Below are 20315 nucleotides of genomic sequence, written 5' to 3' on the forward strand. Positions count from 1 at the left end.
AAACTAAATAATTTCATTTGAATGCAATAGACTAGGCATTTATCAGGTGTATTTTCTTCATGAATCTTTCTGTGTACCCTGAACTAATGTTTGAAATAATCAAAACACACTTTGCACAAGAGGTTTAGGGGGAAAAAAAAAAAACAAACCTTTGTACAAGTTTCTCACAACCATATAAGTGACCACCCAGTTACTAAGGGAAGAGGATATATCAGAAGGAGAAGGCATTTTGGCTCAACCCCACAAAACTGGATTCAGATTATCATGAAAAAGCAAATCCCATGTAAGTTCCTATATTTTAATGAAAGAAACAAAAATCAAATGTCTTTGCAGAGAACAAACAACTGGTGGAGTCTTACATTCAATCCAAAATGAAGTATTAAAGAGGTTACTTCTATAGCAGCAACTTGGTTCCACAAGTTTCAGTTGTTACAGCAGTCACCACTTGTATTTCATATTTTCATTTAAATTATCAGACATGGGAATGATTGCCTTAAAGTGAATTTAAAAAGTGAATAACGACAAAGATAGCCTCCTTGAGCAATTTATTGCAAGATTTCTTTTTTTTTAAATGCAATCTCTGCATTGATCACAAAAATCATATCTGTTTTTAGAGACACTGATGAACAAAATTGTGCTAACATTGTAAGACAACACAGTATGGACAGAAAGCATTTTAACTGGCAAATGAAGGATTCCAAGTTTCTCCTTTAACAGAACAGCACACTGCAGAAAGCACTGCAATACAGATGAGAGCTTTTGCTTCAAGATGTGGCACGTTAAATTGTTGAATTTATACTGTTTTCTATCACTGTATGTTAAAGCTGAAGTTTATTATCTGATCATTCTATCATCAAATTTAAGTACAGCCACCTTAACTCCAGTACATCGTTTTATCTGCAAACAATTCAATATGCTATGCCATGTTAGTTTGAAACATTAATAACAGTATTCTGCCTTATTTTTAATTATTTTCAGAGAAATAGAATAGAAGGATTCTGAAACATTCCCTCTCTGTCCCCTTCCCTTCAAAAGGGGTATTTTTTTTCTTCATTCTGACTCAGATTCCTCATTACTTCATGCCTGTGCAAATTAAGGATTTGTCTTTTTATGTTCCCTTCACAGGGGACTGAATGCTTTCGGGGCAGTGAATGTTTCAGAGAAGAAATTTACTACGTACAGCCTTTCAAGTTTTAAATATAGACCAACAAAAATCAAGGCACTCACTATAGTTATGTACGAGCAAAAAGACTGTATTACTGAGAATAATAAACCCACATCCCAGAGTGAGATTACCAGCAAGCGTACAACTGGGAATAAGGTGAAATCTAATTCTTTTACAGTTTTGGCTTTAACTTGCCAGAAAGAAGCTTTTTAAGCATTTCAGAATTTTTTCCTTCTGGTGGTGCAGGCCATCTGTCATGATCTGGAGAAAACAAATAAAACAACATACTTAGTTGACTGAGAAACTAGGCATACTACTTGTGTCCTCCCATTTCCCAACAACAATCTCTTGAAGGGCTTTATTTTTTAGCCCATTTCTTACCAGGTATTTCTAGGATATGGCTATATAAACTTTGCCCACCATCCACAACCATGGTTATCCCAGTTATGAAAGAAGCAGCTGGAGATAGTAAGAAACACACAGCAGGAGAGATCTGGCAAAAGAACAAGAATTTAAATCTTTAATTGCTGGGTAATGTTCATGTTTATGAACAATTGTTCATAAAACCTTTTACAAGCAAGACTTAGCAAGGTTTTCTACTCAGTACTGTAAACAGTAACAGTCTAAAGGCCATCTTTCCAGCCACAAACATCAAGCACACAACAGATGAAAACCCATAAGCCCTTAAAGATAAGCACCAGATGCTGAAAATCCAAATTTATCGAAGATGTAAGGTAAGTAATTTTAAGATACTTTTTTTTTTTCACATTAATATTCATTCTTTCAATCCTCCCTGCTGGAAGTCAACCTTTTCAGGAACTAATATCTATTATGAAACACTTGAGCTGTAAGAGGCATCTGAATTAAATTTTCAGTTGTAACAGTGACTACTGGTTAAAGCCTCCCACTTGGCACTACTACACTTTACTACAAACGTTTTTCTTTTTTAATATTCCATCATAGTACAAAATGAAGTCTTTTTTCCCCCCCCCTCCATGTAATAAAGCAGTTTAAAAATAGACACACAGAAGTATAAATAACAGAAATGTTCCGAAATACATTACCTCCTCAGGAACTGCTGACCTCTTGGCAGGAACCTTTGGTATGCTTGATAACCACATCGTCATACCTTGCTCTCCATAGTTTGCAACAGCAGTTTCTGAAAACACTAATCCCTGTTTTAAAACAGCATAGGGAAAATTAAGGGGTTTTGCACATCTTTAAACTGTGTTCCTTGTAAAAGTGTGAAGTTGCCATTACTGGGATTTTCTGTGTGATTAAATTAAGACTGGAATGCAAGTTTTTAAATGTAATGGAATAGTCTATACAAGAAGGTAATTTGGCTACTACCCACATCTGTATTCAAGACCAATGATTCAGGATCTTCCAATTCTCCACTGTCACTTCCATAACTATAGAAACTATAAAGAAGAAACTCAAAGACTCTTTTGAAATTACAAGCATTTCACATTAACATACAGCAGAAAACTACAAAAACCTCAAGAACAAGTTCTCAGCATTTTCTTGTAATCTGTAAAAACACCAGATTGATTTTATTGTGAATTATGGAAACAGATTTCACAGTCAGAATTCAGACTCTTCCTAATTAGCTGCTATAGAAAGAGGTGACTGTCTTTGCTCCATTGATTATACAGTCCAGTTTAGACTTGAGAGGGAAGATGAAGGCTACAGCAATGGGAACGCAGGGTTACAGAGATCAGTTATGACATAAGCATTGGGACTCGAGTTTAAGTAAGAGAACAAATTTTTAATTAATCCATGGAGCACATGCCAAGATTTCTCTTCTGAGTTTTATGTGAAATGCAAGTGATTATTCTGGGAGCTAGGGAAGTAACTCCTTTGTGAAACTATTGTGTTTAGAATGCATGTTTCCCTCTATATGTACCTAGTCCCTACATGTTACTCTGCTTTTATAAAGCTTAACAGTTTCCTACGGTTACCACAGATTTAGTGCATCCATAAAGGTGACAGAAGGACATAAAGTATTACTGGAACTATAACATTGATTCTTTTTTGTTATTGTTGTTGTTCTTGTTACCAGCATAGTAACACAGCTACCAGATACTTCTGAAAGAGTCAAACCATTGAAGTGTTTGTAGAAAACTTCTTTTGACATGTGCTATAAAGTATAATTGGTATGATTCATTAGTTAATTAGAATGCCTGAAAAATATAGTCACATAATAATGCCATCTTAATTACATACTTCCTGAAGACTTGATAAATCAGAAAAAAAAACCCAAAAAAACAGGAAAAACAAGCCAGAAGATCTTAATAGTTAGCAAGTCTCCAGGTGAGTTGGACCTCACAGAGGCTATCTGTCTATGAGCTACTGAATGAACATCACACACCAACCATTAAGCATTCTGCACTACACCAAAGAAAGTGACCCAGATGTTTTAGGAGAGGAGGCACAACAGGATACACAGACATCCTACAAAAGAGTAGAAAGATCTTCCTAGGGACCAGCTAAACAAATCTGACAACTACACTGTGAAGTAAGCTAAATTCTGAATGTAGAAACAGCTGGACAAAACTTACCTTCCCTCTTTTGTTTTCAAGGGAGTAAATGTGCAAACTGAATTGTGGTTAAGAGTAAAGATTACACAAATCACAACACATTACACAACCTCAGACATCAAAACCAGGGCTTCTATGTACCCTCTGTATCTGCAGTACCATGCACTAGAAAATATAGCTCGTGTCTCTATATGGCAATTTAAAAAGACTGCTACATGCTACCTAGTTCCTCAGAAATGTGGCAGGCATATTTCAGGTGTCCTGTACAGTGGTTTCCTGTCTGCACATATTTGATAAGGGAAAAAGAAAAAAAAAATCAGAACACACATTTTTACATACAATTTCTTTGAGAGAACATCCACTTCAAATACAATCTTTTTATGCCTAAACCTAATCTAATTTACCATGCAGAACAGCAAAGTAAAATTATGTAATGCATTCAGAGATTTTCAAAATAATTTTGAAACCATGAGCATACCTGAACTTCAACTATGAAGTTTTGTAAGCTCTTAAATAATGTAATCATTACTTAAACACAAAGCATTCAGTAATTTTATGTCAAAGTTTGTAAAACAGGTCACCAACTCCTCACATGAATCATTTCATTAAGCTGGAAAAAACCAAAACCAAGAGCGCCAAGTCAAAGCAGAAGCAATTTTATCCCACACCTCTGGCTTTCATCCAAGCAGTACATAACACTCTCAAATAACCTGAAAAACCTAGGTGAGAGAACATAAATAAATAAATGATCCACTAACAGTTACAGGCTATAGATTTTTAAATCCCTTTTTGTATGCAAGTTTTTAACCTTGAACATGCATGATGGCTGAGTTTAATCAAATCATTTGCCATTACTTACAGGAGCAACAGAGTTGATTCTTACTCCACTGTGGGCCCATTCTAAGGCTAAACTCTTGGTTAGGTTATTTACTGCAGCTCTTGCAGCTCCTGTGTGCCTGTTGAGAAACGAAAAGAAGCATCTGTTCCCTCAGCTAACAGCACCCAACATTAATTCTACTGCAGCTTCACTACAGCAGTCAGAGTAGCTTTTTATGGGACCAACCATCTGAGAGAGAGAGTTTCTAGGCTGTAAGTATGACTTTAAACAAGCTATAGAATTACCTGCCATTTCTGGAAACAATTATCTCTTCCCCAGCATGACATGAGGTCAGCTACATTCTACAGCAGAAGCAGCTTATAAAATAAAAACCAGCTGGAGGTAAAGTTCAAACCATATAAAATTATGAAAGGTAGGCTGCACAGGTAAATGGACACTTGGAAGGACAGTGGTCTAAAAATAGTTTAGATCTTCTAAAAAACTTTATTACAATAAGCCTCTATTCAAAAATTACTACAGGTGGATGATGCTAGAGACAACCACAGGCACAGTGATCTCCTACACCTTGCTGCTATAGGAAACTAGTCTGAAATGAATACAAATGCAGCCATGAATAATGGACAGTGGAACTCAGAAAACTAACGTACTGTAGTTCCTCTGGCCAAGCAAAAAACAGATACAGACAGACAGATGAGCTTCTCAAATACCAGGAAAAGAATAACTTAAGAAAAACATAAGAAAACCCAACTTACTCATATGTCTAGGCCAGAAAAAAATAACCTCCAGGCACACTATGTGCAAACTCACTCACTCTAGTTTTATATTCAGAATTAATACTTATGAAAAACTCTATCAGGTGATTTTGCATGTGAGCAGTGGCCAGACTTGTAAAGGCAGTTCTTTTTCTATAGTACCTTTTAAACCAAATATGAATGCAACAGAAATTTAATTTGAAAGTAGTTTTATCTATCTGTCCATCCACATACAACAGTTATTTGGGAAACTGTTTTCCACTCTTATTCCTAATTAGGTGTAATCTTTTGGTTCAATTCTCAAACATAACTTCAGCCTATTCACTGTGAGGATTCAACAAGACTTAACCAGAGTGGAGAAATTCAGTGACTGTGGCTTCAGCACCACCCTGTGGATCTCTAAATTTATTCTGTATTGTCAAGAACAAGCTAGGGAGAAAATATTCTGCTGTTCCTTCAAAATCTGAAATTCTGTAAACTTTCCCCCTGAATCAGGACAAAGAGAGATAACATACCATTTGCTCAGATTATATTTTTGTATCCACTTCAACAGAAATACAAAGCTAAAAAACAGTGTTTCAAAGAAGAAATTTGGATTTTTTTTTCAATTAAGAAAGTTCCAAAATGTGGCATTTGGACAACTTCAAAATTTCCTTTGAAAAGAAAATAACTGAAACAACTTTCTGAATATTATTTATCTTTCAACAAATCAGAAGACACCTCCTCACCTCCATTTTGAGGGTAATGAAAATAGAACAAATATAGCACACATATGGATATGGAGAGGATGCTGTCTTTTCAGACAGACAGCTGTGATGAAAGAACTACAAACACCCATAACACATTACACCATCAAGACCCATAAACGGCCAGTAGAAGAGCAAAACAACAGATGCAAAGTTCTTACAAATCCTCCAGAATGCAGCTAATCCCACTACCATACCATTTCCAGTGAAAGCTTCACTGGCAGGTCTTGCCTCATAGTTTCTCATAGTTAGGATAGACCAGAGACACCATTTACTCCTGTAGTGCCTACTGAATTAATAGGAGGTCCCCACACATACAGCCAAGTGAGACTCTCACTCTCTCCTGACCTAACTACTGTATTTCTACTCTGCTGCTGCCCAGTATACACCTTTCTAAAATGCAGTATTTAGGAGCAATTAGTACTTCTAGAGGATAAACATAAGAAAATATAAAAATGAAATATATATTACGACATTCCAGGAAACCCATTTCTCACGGCAGCAGTAATGTTGACAATGACTCCTCCATGTTCCTGCATCCAGGCATTGTACACTGTATGAAGGAGGAAGATAACCTATAAATATCAGAATAAATGTATACAAATGAACTTGCCAACTGGAAGCCAAATTTGGAGTCTTAACTCCAATTGCACTAGAAGTTTCCTGTGCAGATTTAGACAAACAATCTGCTCTTTGTACTACAGCATCATCACTGGATTGGTGAGCTAACAGGTGTGGTCTGGGAAAACCTTAATGTTTGTCAAGAAGCATTTTGGTGGAAATCAAGATTTCATGCTTCCACATTCCTAATGCTATCTGAGAATCATGTAACTCACTTAAATTTAACTTTAAATTTACATCCCTGATGGGAGAGAAGTCTCTTCTTGTGTTAGATACAGTGAGTACAGACCACAGAAGTTAAGTGGTTTTCCTATAGTGGTTTAAGTGAGTATCCAAGCCAACTGACTACCCAAACCTGTCCTCAACCAGAAGATCATACTTGCCTAAACACATATTTGTATATATGAACAAACATAATGTACAGTTTAATGTGAAGCTTTAGATGAGATTCATGAAAACAAACATCCACTGTCAGTTAAGTGTGTGCAAAAAGAAGGTAGGGAAACCTTGCATTTCTTGTCTTCTGGTATTGCTGTTATAAAGCAAAACAAATAAACAAATGAAGGTTACTGTTCAGTCCTTACCTGCTTTGCAGCAATAGAATGTCCCTGTCAGATTTGTGTCTATCACAGCATTCCAGCCTTTTGCACGGATGGCTTCAGAAAGACTGGCAAATTGGCCCCCTCCATTATTCACCAGGAAGTCAATCTTCCCATGCAGACTCAGCGTAGACTTCACCAAAGCTTCTACCTGCAACAGTACATGTTAGTGAGGTATGCTGACTAAGCTATATATGGAATTTGATTCTCAGTGTTTTCTCTCTTTTCCACACATAAAGAGGAGGTACCAGCCTTCAGAGGGGCTGGAAGATTGGTACGACAGGTTTAGTCAGCCAAGAAGGATTGGACTGAGTCCATGTTTACTTAGGAATATCAGCACTGAAAGGAGGAGAGGATTTTACAAACCTTCAGCAGTAAAAACACACACATACAAAAGCCTGCTCCCTAAGACCTACTAGGAATCTCCTGACATTTTCACAAGGGTATGAGGGTTCACATCAGATGCTGGAAGAGTTCCACATAAGGAAGATACTAATTTTTTCCATTTGACCCATATACCTGTATTTTAAACAGAAAACTTAAGTCATAAGAACATTTGTATATTCACTAGAGCTCTGATACATGAGTTAGGAACAGCCAATCTTCTCACACAGACCAAGGTTAGTTTGCTACTCTACAAAACATGAACTCTAAAAAGCAGTGGAAAGACTACAACTTGTCTTCTTTAGCAAGATGAAGGTGAATATTTGACTAAGCCACCCCAAAACAAACAGCAGGAGCAATGCAGCTGCTGAAACAGATTTGACTAGGTGAATGGTATCAGTAAGCCTTTCTCTGTGTTGATTTAATAAATGAAAAAGGAATTCATGATCTGCATGTCATCTAGAGGGTCACCATTTCATTTTCACAAATAGCTGCTTTTCCTGCTAACAGTTCAGGAGTTTTAACAGGATAGTATGGATCCTGTGAGGAAGCACCTCTCTGAAGAAGAAAAAATGAAAATACAGTGACTGAAGCCTGACTAAAACTAATGCCTGCTGAGAAAAAAAGAAAATGATGTTGGTAACTACATCACCATTTTAACATTCTGAATAGCATCTCACTCCTCAGACCAGTCACTGCAGCTTGTGGGATCTGAGGAAAGAAACCACCAAAACATCTGTGACAGCAGTCTCAAGCCCGTGACTTGTGAGAACCACCTTGCCACAAAGACTGCCAGGTTTGCACACAACTAGGGAAAATAAGTTATGTCTACTAGGCAGCAAATGTTACACTTTGCTCAGCACTATCAAACTCTTCTCCCTGTCAACCTGAGAAATGTGTTTTGAAGAGTGTTCTCTGTAAGTATGGGCTCATTTATGGAAGAGAAATGCTTTCAGTACAAGGAGTGTTTGAACAGACTAAGGCTATTCAGGCCAGGGCAAGGGATCGGGTGGTGCATGTGAAAAGACTAAGAGAGGACAGGGAAAATGCTAAGAATCATAAGCAAACAAAAAACCCCAAACCAAACAAAAACCCAGAAGAAAAATCCACCGAGAAAAAAGACATTACAAGAAAGTTTTCTAACAGGTGGGCAAATCCTCCTGTGACCTATCAATTCAAATTGATTCACATGCTGTACCTTAAGAAATTCTGTTGCTGTTCCTACTTGTCACACCATATTCACAGGGCAACAGAGAAAACAAACAAAGAAAAAAAAAACCCTGCATCTCAGTTCTGCTGTGGAAAGCCAGCAAAGGCTGGCAGGCTCTCCAGTGACAGCTCAGATGGCTCCAACTGTAGCAATCTTCACTAAGTCTTCTGTGTTGTAGAGGCAGCATCATCGCAGTGCTTCTTCCAGTTACAGTAAACATAGTGACAGCAACCACCAGCACAGTGAGAAAGGGTCTGGTAGAAAACGTTTAAATCACAGTGTGAAGTAAAGAAGATTCCTCTCTAGCCCTAAAAATTCAAAACTCCCAAAGAAACAGCTTAGTAAAAAAGCTCCTAAAGACTCTCTCTGGAAACAAATCAAAACTGCAGAAGGCAGAGTTAACAGTTTAAGACATTCTTCTGAAAAAGACTGAAAAGAACAAACTTGGGCACTTCAGACATAAGCAGAAGACTGGAGCTCTTCAATAAGGACTTTTTTGTGTGTAATTGCAACTCAAATGCATTATGCAGTAGCACACTTTCACAGATACATAAAATGACAGTACTCGCTAACACAGAGTAAAGGGACAAATGTCCCCCTGTATTCAGGTCACCTTAAGCTTTTGTAAAACTCAACAGGCAAATTACCCCAGACTGCTTGAGATTTGCTATTTGGGCACCAGAAGCAGTAGACATTCTGGCACAGCAGTAATGGTTATTTTTACCTTGTGTCATTTTAAAGTAAGACAACAGGAATCTCTTAGCCACAGCTCCCTACCAAGCCATACTGAGACAGGCATTAAGTATTTATAAACAAAGCTACCTTGTGTCTGAGCTCACTAGCAAGTCCTAAATAGTACTGCATTGAGTCTGTCTCAAGGAGCTTTGTTTGTCAAGTGTTCAAGTGACAGGTTTAGCTTCATGGTCTGGTTGAGCAGCAATTCTGGCTGGAGCTTGAGCATGGACAGGTGACACCATGCACAGAAATCTGAATTGCTGATTTCAAGAAAAGCAAGAGCCTACTAGATGAACAAGGTTTTATCTTCCATTTACCTAGCTATGTCTTCTCCAGATGTCAGCTAAAGAAATGTTTGTCCAGAGCATAAAGCACAAAGGCTTTACAAGGGTAAAAAGTTCCTCACCTCCTTCTTTCCCCTATCAATAGATTTGCTGTAGCTCAACAATACAGACAGACAAAAACACACTTCTCCTTCACAGCACCTACAGAGACAAACAGAAAGCTCTTTTTATAATGTAAAAGGACGGGATCTCTCTCCTCCATTCTGGCCACTGCTATGTTGAAGCACTGAAACTGATTAACTAGATCCTCGGATATTTAAAAAATTAGCTTGGTTTGAAAAGACATACACAGAGAGATGTCTGGCCTGCATCTCAGCAAGAGCAATCTGGCCTGCTCATTATAATCAATTCACTATGTGGGCAGTGCTAAAAAATATCAAAATAATTAAAATCGCTTCAGCTTCATAATCATTAAGAAGCAATATTGATCACTACATACACTCCAGACCACAGGATAAGGGACAGGTGCACAATATCTGCTTCAGGAGAAGGCCTCACGAAGACCGAACACAGAAACCTCAGGTGTTCAGTATCCCAGAACCCTCTACTCTCTTCCATCTTTAAAAACAAAACAATGTTATCCTTTACAAAAGACTCAATGGAAAATGATCCAAAAGTAGCAGGAGCAACTCCTGACAGAAATAAGCCTGACAAATTATGCAGCAGTTGAAAATCCTCCATCAAGCAAGATTACTTTTTGCACATTAGAGGGAAAGTAAGCTTTGCTAGAAAGCAACAGGGCCTCTAAGGATGAAGACTTAAAAATGTGACTTCATTAAGCTATTCCCATGATATCTGCCATCAGGCTTCTGCAGCTATTAATTCACTGCACCTTCTTTGACTCTTCCTAGGCCAGAAAGACGTCTAACAGGCATGTTGCACTATAAGATGAAGGATGAACCTTCAAATACCTGCATTTCACAGATCCAAACTCGGGTACACAAGAGGAATGAGCTATGTCATCTTCAAAGAGGTCAGTTACTTTAAAATTTGCAATAGGAGGAAAAAAAAAAGAAAAAAAATCATCTGGCAATTTTGAAAGCACTTTCATCTTCCTTAGATCTCCTCTATTCAAAGTCCCTCCCTCCAGTTTTCCCGATTATAAAATTAAAACCAGGACAAAATTCACAGGGGCCTCAAGAGAAATGCAGAATAAATGAAGGAGATGGAGGGATAAAAAAAAGCAAAAAGACATGCTACAGTAAGAACAGATGGCTTGTTCCTACAGGTGATCACGGTGGCTTCCTTTAAGAGAATGATTTACTCTTAGAAAGGTTTCAGTAAGACATCAAAGAGAAGGATATACTAAATGAATTATGTAGTTGTTCTGGAAGCTTCCTGGGCTTTACAATTTGTGATGGATCAGTTCTGACTGATCAAGGAGGCTTGAACTCCTAAGTTTTTTCCCCTGATGAAACATTCGTAAGGTCTTCTTCCTTCACACATTCTTCGGTCCCGGTATAAGAGCAGAAGAAGAGGATGCAATGGCTCACAGGGAATACCTCTACAAAGCTAAAAGCTGAAAGTGTGATCCATACGTTTCTGGGCCAATAGTCATTTTAGAAATGAAGGATTTTGATATCTTTGAGAATTTCAGCAACGTTGAGAATTGCAGCATTGAAGAACTAATGGAGGATGACAAAACCAGAAAAGCAAGAGCTAAAGAATGAAAATCACAGGATGTGTATAACCACTAGGAATATCTGCTCTTGAAGATGGGCATATGGAATGGATAAATATTTTCCTAGCAGGTACATGTAACTTCTCATGTTAACATGCGTAAGAAAACCGTCCACAAAAAGACTTAAAAATGTTCACAGTGATTTTTCTCTAAAAAAGACTTCAAGAGAAGGAAGTAAGAGTTGGAGGTCTGAACTGAGTCAAACTATAAGAATGAGTCAATGACTGAAAAATTCAAGGCTGGAGTTTAATTTATCTTATTCCACTAAACCACCTCTTCAATAGATACAGATATGAAATGACAATGGTTTATGAGAACTGGCAGAAGACACCTGATAGAGGCTTCTTCAATATCATATGAAAAGTTGTAAGAATGTTCTGGTGTGTATGCAGCTTAAAACTAAATTGGACACAAGAAAATATCAGAGAGAAGTTTCTCCAAGTATCAGCACGGCTACCTGCAACAGAATAATGCGTAAACATTTTACACAGCACCACAGAAATGGCTTTATAACCACTTTCACAAAAGTTTCCAAAGCCATTTAAGACTGTTTTGTCAAATATATATTTAACCACACCTAATAAACACAAAACTAAGAAGGAATGGTAGTTTGTTTAGTGGAGATTGCCTCACTTTGTCATCCAAGCCCTCTGCCATCTCACAAAATACAGCAGTTACCACTAAATCATTTTTAAACTGACACAGAACTAAGATTCCCCTGCAGAAAGTTATTAAGCATGCCAGAATATTTTCTGCAGGAACAGTGATGTGAAAGAAGGCTTAAACCTCTTTTCTCTCTGCACCCCTTTTCTCTCCTGTAGCTTTAATCATGTAAGTTGCCCTCTGACATCTGTCATAACCTATTATATCACACTGCTGATGCTGGCAAACACAAACCTAAAATTCACTGGTAGGTGAAGTGACATACCGCACAGCCCCAGGGTTATCTTCTTCAGGAGAGAAAGTCTAAGTATATCACTATAAATATTTTATGGCACGAGCTGTTCCACAAGGGAAGAATTTTTTTTTTTGTTTGCTTTATGGTTGTACATAAGGATTTTTCCAGAATCTGCATAGCTACTGAAGGTGATTAATATTTCTTTAATGTAGGATAGAATTTAATAGAGACCTTTCAAAGTGAAGAAATCTATGGCAATCTGAAGTTACTGGAATATTTTCTAGCTGTCTTCAGTAAGTCCAACCTGATGCTGGACTTCTAAATATTTAATTACACAGATTAAAAAATTAGGAGGTGAATTCAGACTTCTGAAGAGTCTGAGTTAAGCACTTTTGCTCTTGATCTTCCCTTTTTTCTAATATGAAGAAAGAAGCTCAACTGTGACAGTAATACAGTTTGCAACAAACTGTAACCAAAATCTGAAACCTGGCTGAAAACAGTAATTATCTGTGGAGGGATTTTCTTTAGTACAAGTAAAACCTGACAACGAGAGACACCTGTGTCAAGCCACAAGCATTGAGATTCCATGCTGTGACTTCCTGTTCGAAGGAACTATTCTGAGGTCTCCATCTTGACAAGTTAACACCCCCTCACTGCTGTGACAGAGCCATGCTAAGTGGGCTCCTGCTTGGCTGTAGAACATGCCCGTTACAAGGGCTGCTTCTCCCACAAATACCTGAAATATGTATGTGTGGTCAGAAACATACATGGAATTATAAATGCTTTCTTGCTTCAGTGGCTAACAAATGGTATTCCCTTAGAAAGCACATCTTTATCTAGGTCAAAACAGCGCTGCACGTTTTCCCTGAAGTAAGTGACTTTTGAGAGGGCCAGAAACAACCTTTGGAGATCTAAGAATACACACAATATGCTTTTTACATGCTAAACCCCAGAACAGGATCACTAGTCTTTACCTCATCTTCTTGACGGATATTGCACTGTATGGGAGTCACTTTGGCAGGGCTCATAGAAGAAAACGTGTTATTCAGTTCTTCTGCAGCAGCTTGTAATCGGTCAAATTTACGAGAGGCAATAACAACATTGCAACCTGTAGAGACAAAATAAAACATCCTGGAGGTAACTTAGTTAAAATTACAGTTGTGCTAGTTTTTTGTAACATCACAGAGATAGCTTGTGGGATGGGTGTTTATCAGTCACTGACTAGAAGATAGAGTGTTGAAGTTGTTGCAAGAGAGAGAAATGACTGGTGTCAGGTGCTTCTTAGCAACAAGATCCCACTGTGCCAGGAAAAGAACAATCAAAAAAAAACGTCCACAAGGTTCTCTCTCCTCTGAGCAGAAGGGAAGAGAGCCTCTGAGTTGCAGAGTCAGCAAAGTAGCTTTCAGACATCACTTTTGCTGCCTCTGCTCACAGCTGCCATTTATCAATTATGTGATTTAAAGATGTTTCAGCAGGTCTTGATTACAAAAAAATGCTTGCTCCTAAAACCACAAAAATGTTCTTACTGTATGCCTGGCTGGAATTTTGACTAGTAGCGAGCAAATGTAATGCTTTGCTTTTTAACCCTATGAGTCTGAAGCAAAGGATGACAGCCTTATGAGATTAATTCCTATCTGCAGACTACAGACAGCAGGAGCAGAAGATTCCCCATGGAACTGCCACACACTGTAGAATCCTAGCTCAGAAATGAGAGGGAAAAAATAGTCAAGAGCTCAAATCTTTTGCTTTTTTTTTTCAGCATTTGGAGGCAGAAGGACTCATTATAAACAGAAAAACAATGCAGGTGCCAAATAAATGGCATTACAACCAGTCTAGTCTCTTCTGTCACACCAGCAGGCTCAGGACAGCTTTACAGCTTCAGCAATTGCTACTGCACAGACTAAACCAGACATCACCAAATTAGTTTCTAGTGCAAATCCAGTAGGTGTGCAATTTCATACTTTGGATAACCAAATTACTAGCTTCCACTGACAAGCAGGCAAGGAGGTCTTACTCCCAGTTCCTTCCTTCCATATTTTCAGCATCCCAGCAGAAGCCATCCCTTCCTTGTAACAGCTCTGGTGTTCACCTGCTTTAATATAAACCAATTCTACACCCTAAACTAGGGGAAAAAACCCAAAAAAAAGGTAGCATCTTGCCAGGTGGGTGTTTTTTTCTTTTTTTCTTTGTTGCTATTTTACTGACTGGAATTCTGGAATTTGGCCTCTCATGTGATCAAACAAACACCAGAATCAACTCAAAATAACTAGTGGGAGTAAAGAGCACCAAGCTGTTCATTTGGCTCAGGCTGTCTTATGAAACTATACATAAAGCTTAAAAAAAAAATTAAAATAAATAGAGCAGCTGAATTCTTCCAGAAGGAAATGCTGCAACCACATATCCCTAGGAATGGGAGCTTCACCTTTAATCAGTGGCCATCTTAAAACATCACATGTAAACACATTAGTCCCTGAGGTCTCCAGATGTTTTTAAATTAAGAAATCCAGTCACTTGCACAACCACCTGACACACAGTTAATTAAATGGCACACACAATTACTGATTAACAAAAAATACCAAGTCACAGTACCACAGCCATATTTATCAACTCAAGTGCTTATTAATGCACTCACTGATAGAGAATAAGGTCCAGTAAAAGACTATATTTTTGCTAAATATGCTAATTTGAGAGGGGAGATTTTAGCTTACTGAGGAACGCTTGGCACCTACTCTACAAGTTGACACTACATCACTTATTTTTCCCCCACAAAGAATGACCAGACCATTTCCTGATAGGAGCAGAGGAAAAGGGCGTGAGTTTCCAGATAAAAAAAGTGTAAATCTGCCCAGAATGCTTCAGAGGAGACTGGTTATAAAAGCAATGCACATCATAACTGGCATTATTTATCACTGCTCTTATGGGCATTCTCTGTCCAGCCAACCCCCCTCAAAATAAATACAACCAAAAGCACAAGGGACGCATGGCAATAGCTCCTGGTCATCTCATCAGGAGCAGCTCTCAAGTCTGCAGGTAAGGCAGGTTACTCAGACTTACGCCACAGTTCTTTCTTAATGTTCTCATGTGTGCTCTGCAGAGATTTGTAACCTTGTTTTCTATTTAAAATGTTCTGGACACACACTTTTATTATCTGCGTTTTGGTTGAGAAAAATAATGCAGATGACATTAAGTAGTATTTTAAGGTAACTGGGTAACCAACGGTGTGGTGATGTTTAAAAAACACCTCTTTATGGCAGCACAGGACACCCTAAAAAACGCCGAGTTCCTCGGTAACACAAAGGTAGCAGAACCAGCCCTCACTTCAGCTCCAGGAGCAAGGGTGACAAAGGAGAGGCAGAGGTGTCTCCCAGCACGCAGTCCGAACGCAGGAAGCTCTTTAGGCTGCCGTGAAGCTGCTCGGCGCGCGGTTCAACAGCGCAAGGCACGGGGGAGCGCGGCGCCCTGAGGCATAACGCCACCGCTGGCATTTTGGAGCCCGTGAATCGTTACAAACCAGCCTGGCGCCGATGACCCCTACCCTACTAGCCCTTGAGTTGAAACCTGCAGAAAAGGCGCTGCAAGGTGGACAGCGCAGAAGACCACCTTTCACTCCAGGTTGTGCCACTTCTCTGTAACCACCAGATTCCGTTCGGAGACAGAAAGCCCACACAGCGCGGGCTGAAGGGACACCTCAGCCTTGGGGTATTTCTGTCACAGGCACGAGAGAAGCTCCGCTCCTCCAAGCTGGCTGCGCGAACAGCAGCTCCCAAGCCACACTACTCCCCCTGCCTCCTCTCAGCAACGAGATCAATCCTCCAGCTAAGCGGGAAGAAAGCTCCCCTCAGAGGGAGCACGAGAGAAAGGGCCGGGGTTTAACGGAACCCGGCTTTGAGCGCTGTATTTAAAACAGCACATCCTCAAGTGCCAGCAGGTCAAAAGACACAGCCCGCACTAACCTCTCCTCGCTTTCCGCTGACTCCTGCTCCACCGTCCCACCCATAAACCCCTCACAGGCGCGCTCCCAGAACGCTGCCTACCCCCAAAAGGCACCACAGCGCCGGACCGCTCCCTGACCCGACCCCCTCAACCTCCAGCCCCCGCCTCACGCCCGGCCGTACGCCCCCGACGGTCGCCCTACCCCGGACCTCCCTATTCCCCTGCGCCCACCTAGCGCCAGCAAGTCGGCGGCGATGGCCTTGCCAATGCCGGTGCCGCCGCCGGTGACGATAGCCACCCGCCCGCGGAATAGCCCCGCCGCCAGCAGCCCGCGCGCCGCCGCCGCCATCTTTCCCCCCACTCTCGCACAACGGGCCCGCCACGTGACGAGCGGCCCCGCCCTCCCGCGCCGTGGCCGGCGAGCAGGCGGTGGCCGCGCCGGTGGTGCCGGTGATGCCTGGGGCCTCGGCCAGCCGGATCGCCTCCGGCACGGCACAGCGCGGCGCCGGAGCCCCGCGGGCGGCAGGTAAGAAGGGCGTTTATCCACGGTCGGTAACGCCCGGGTCTGTTCCCGCGGTAGAGAGACCGGTCGTCCGGCTCCTGGGGAGGCATCGGCTCCTCAGGTAGCGTCCTGGAGCCCCAGGGTGGGCTCTGCCTGCTGGAGCCTCGCAGCAACCCACACCCCCCCCCCCGCCCCCCCGGCCCCATCACCTGCTTCAAAGGGAGGGAGGAGGGTCCGTTATTTTTCTGTCCTGTTTCGGGTCACCTTCCACAGTGACGCGGGAAGACGCCTTCGGGAGCAAGGGGAGCGGAGCCCCGGCCAGGAGAAGTCAGTAAGGTGTGATAAATAGCAGAGAAAACTGCTGCCGCTCTCCTGCCGGGGACCCGCGGACGGAGAATCCTCTCTCCAGGCGCGGACTTTGTCGGGAAGAGGCCGCGGAGGCTGAGGTGATACCATTTACCGTGTCCCTAACATAGCCATTTTGTGCTAAAATGCCTTTCCGGAGGCTTTCCCCCGATTTAAAATCGCCCCCAATAAGCTCAGTATTGGTTGTTCAGTCAGCACGGAGGGCAGCCAACGTTACTGCCCTTTCTATCCCACGGTGAAGTGACAGAGCATCTTTGTCCATTGCAGGTGATTTTAACCAGTGCTGATGCCCAGGATTGTGTGTGTGTGTTCAGTATCTTTCCAGGCATCTCCTCTGTTCTTTCCAATAGAAGAGATGTTTGAAAGTATATCTCAGTTTTGCCCTGTTATTTTTGCCTCGGGGGATGGCTAATGTGGGAAGAGAGTGACAAAGTAAAGCAGGCGAATCATTGAGTCTGGTTTGGCTTTCTCATTTGTTAAATTGATTTATTTACTTTTCACAAAACATATTCTAAGGTTTAATACTTTAGATCAGAGGCAATTGTAAGATAACATCTTTATCCTGAAAGCTCAGTGTGTTTCAAGGGTAGCTGTATACCCTCCTTTTAAGTCTAGGGAGGGGGAGGCACAGAGAAATGAACAGTGTGTCCGGGCTCGTATAGCAAAGGTGACGAGACAGGAGTGGACTTCTGCCTGCCGACTGGGACTGGTAAAGCAACAGTTAGACAACCCAGTTGCCTTCTGGGTGGGTTAATGTTCCTCAAACAGTTCAGTGGTTTGAAGCACAGCATTACTTTCTGGGGGCAAAAATGTGAAGCCTGTGGGTGACGCTGCAAGTATATTTTTTTTTCCCGCTTCAATTATCCTCCATGATCTGTAGTCTCCACGTATCTCCATTAACTCTCTCTGGCTGCCCTACATATCTTAGGCAGGCTGAATCAGAGTGATCATTAATTAATCCCAAGGAGAAGCACTTATCTGTGCTAGTGAACTAGATCTACATATTCCAACCTGCCCGCCATCCCAACTGAGCCACAGGTCACCAAGGAAAATCCAGTGGGCCTCTCTGCTCATATGATTTGCTCGATTTCAGTGTTCTTCTTGCAAAGCACTATCAAATGACATTTCTTCTTTATCAGGATAAATTTTGGAGGGTTTTGGAATTTCTCAGTAGCCACAGAAATGCCACAACTAAGAGGCTTAACATAAATAAATGTGAGTGATGGGTGAGAGGAGAATGAGGAAAGGCATAAAGACTGGAGAGTAAGGAGACAAGGAGACATCCATTCCTTGGCATTCAGTGGAGAGTAGCCCCTTCTAGTACAAAGGGCAGAGCTGAGAAAACCAATGCTCACAGATGTTTCCAGTAAGGTAATGGCTTCTATTCACTATCATGGGTTGCCTTTCAACCAAGGACTCAAAGCGTACCTTTGTGTGAATCGATTTTACTCCAGTGGTTGAAATTCAAAATTATTTAAGCTGGAAAGAAGAAAATCTTATTAACTAAAATCAATTTTAATCTTGTACACTTGTACTTTCTTATTCACAAAGGAATGTTCATTTTCTTTTATTGGTAGCACTAAAACGTGTTGGTATGTCACTACATGTAGCCATAGTGGTAAATTCGGTAAGCAGAAGGCTCTTCTTACATATTCATGTTATTCTATAAACTTAATGTTCAGACTCTTAATTTTTATGTGTTAGGAAATAGTGTCTGATTAGACAGCTGGTTTTGTTTTTCCTTTTTTCCAGTATGTGTCAGCTTGCATTTGAAAGAAAATAAATCTGCATTTAAAGCATCAGAGTCTTCATTTTCATTTTTTGAAGTTAAAAAACATCTGCATTTTTTTTCCTTGGTATATCTACCACTTAAAATACTAATCATTCAAAAATCAAAATTACACATTTAGGAAAAAGAATTTAACAATGTTTTTTTCCCAGTTGTCAGCCTCTTTGGAGTGGTGGGATTAGCACATGTCACTCTTCAGCATCTACTTCTTTATTTATAGATTGAAGAGGAAAAACTGGATTTCCTGTTTTTACAGCTCCCAGATTGTGTCTTGGCTTTGAATGAACTAGTTCAATTTGTTGAGATGAATAGGAAGCTCTGTGTTTTCAGAAAGGGCTACTTTTGTCAAAAGCTGATTTTGTGCTTTGCCAGCCTATGGCTCAGCTATTCAGCTGATCACACCTGCCAGTCCAGCACACTGCTGTGCTTTAAAAATCCTGGCTGCAATATGTACTATCTTAATAATTCCTTACAGCCTGCTGTCCTTCAGGGGCTCTGTGCCCTCCTATAGCTCGTAATCCATATTGGCAAGGGGGGAGGTCTCTGTGTTGTTAAATACCAACCTGATGTGAGTAAACAGATGGCATCGAACAGGAGAGGAACCTCCACAGCATCCAAGCACTGGGTGAGGTGTGCCTGGGGCCAGCAGTCTCAAAAAGCTGGTGGGAGCAGAGGAGGTTTAATAAGAAGCTTCTCCATGTGAGAAAGAAAATTTTAAGATGATTTCTGACAGAGGGTTTCTGATAGCTAGCCTGAAGAAAAAAAACAGGCTTGTATTCCAACTGCCTTTGCTTTCCCAGATCCCCACTCTCATGGATGGTCCAGGTTTGTATCTTTCTTCTGGGAATCCAAATTGCATGAAGTGTAACAACAATAATTTCTTCCCCCCTGCCTCCCAACGACATGAAATGCCTGGATTGACCCAATGAAAAACAGTGTGAGTTTCTGTTACCTTGCATCTCTGGACCTTGCTGTGGGATTACACAAAAGGCCTCTTGGGAAATCCCTACTGCTTTCACCTCCTGTCTGTGCATTCTTTCCTGTGGCTGTTTCTGCTTTCATCACCTCTCACTGGCAAGTGAGAACCTTTATGTTTCATGGCTTCTGGTTTCCATGTAGGAACACCTCCTGGTCAGCCCCAGCTGACAGTCAGGCTCTCTGGTCAATTCGCCTCTTTAGGGACTTCCCCTTTGGAATGGTACTTTAGTCTCA

General features: G+C 40.7%; 1 protein-coding gene across 1 annotated transcript; it reads right to left on the reverse strand.

Annotated features, from left to right (window-relative positions):
• Positions 1-284: 284 nt before the first annotated feature.
• Positions 285-16795, reverse strand: PECR (peroxisomal trans-2-enoyl-CoA reductase; the record flags this gene model as incomplete). The annotated part of the gene is made up of 8 exons (XM_084264744.1): positions 285-1426; positions 1547-1658; positions 2230-2340; positions 4565-4661; positions 6513-6594; positions 7247-7412; positions 13488-13621; positions 16678-16795. The coding sequence occupies 8 exons, from the start codon at positions 16793-16795 to the stop codon at positions 1338-1340; spliced, it is 909 nt and encodes a 302-aa protein (XP_084120870.1). The 3' UTR covers positions 285-1337.
• Between the last annotated feature and the right edge of the window lie 3520 nt (positions 16796-20315).

Source organism: Gallinula chloropus (genome assembly GCF_964237585.1).
Source record: "Gallinula chloropus genome assembly, chromosome: 5".
Taxonomy (NCBI): domain Eukaryota; kingdom Metazoa; phylum Chordata; class Aves; order Gruiformes; family Rallidae; genus Gallinula; species Gallinula chloropus.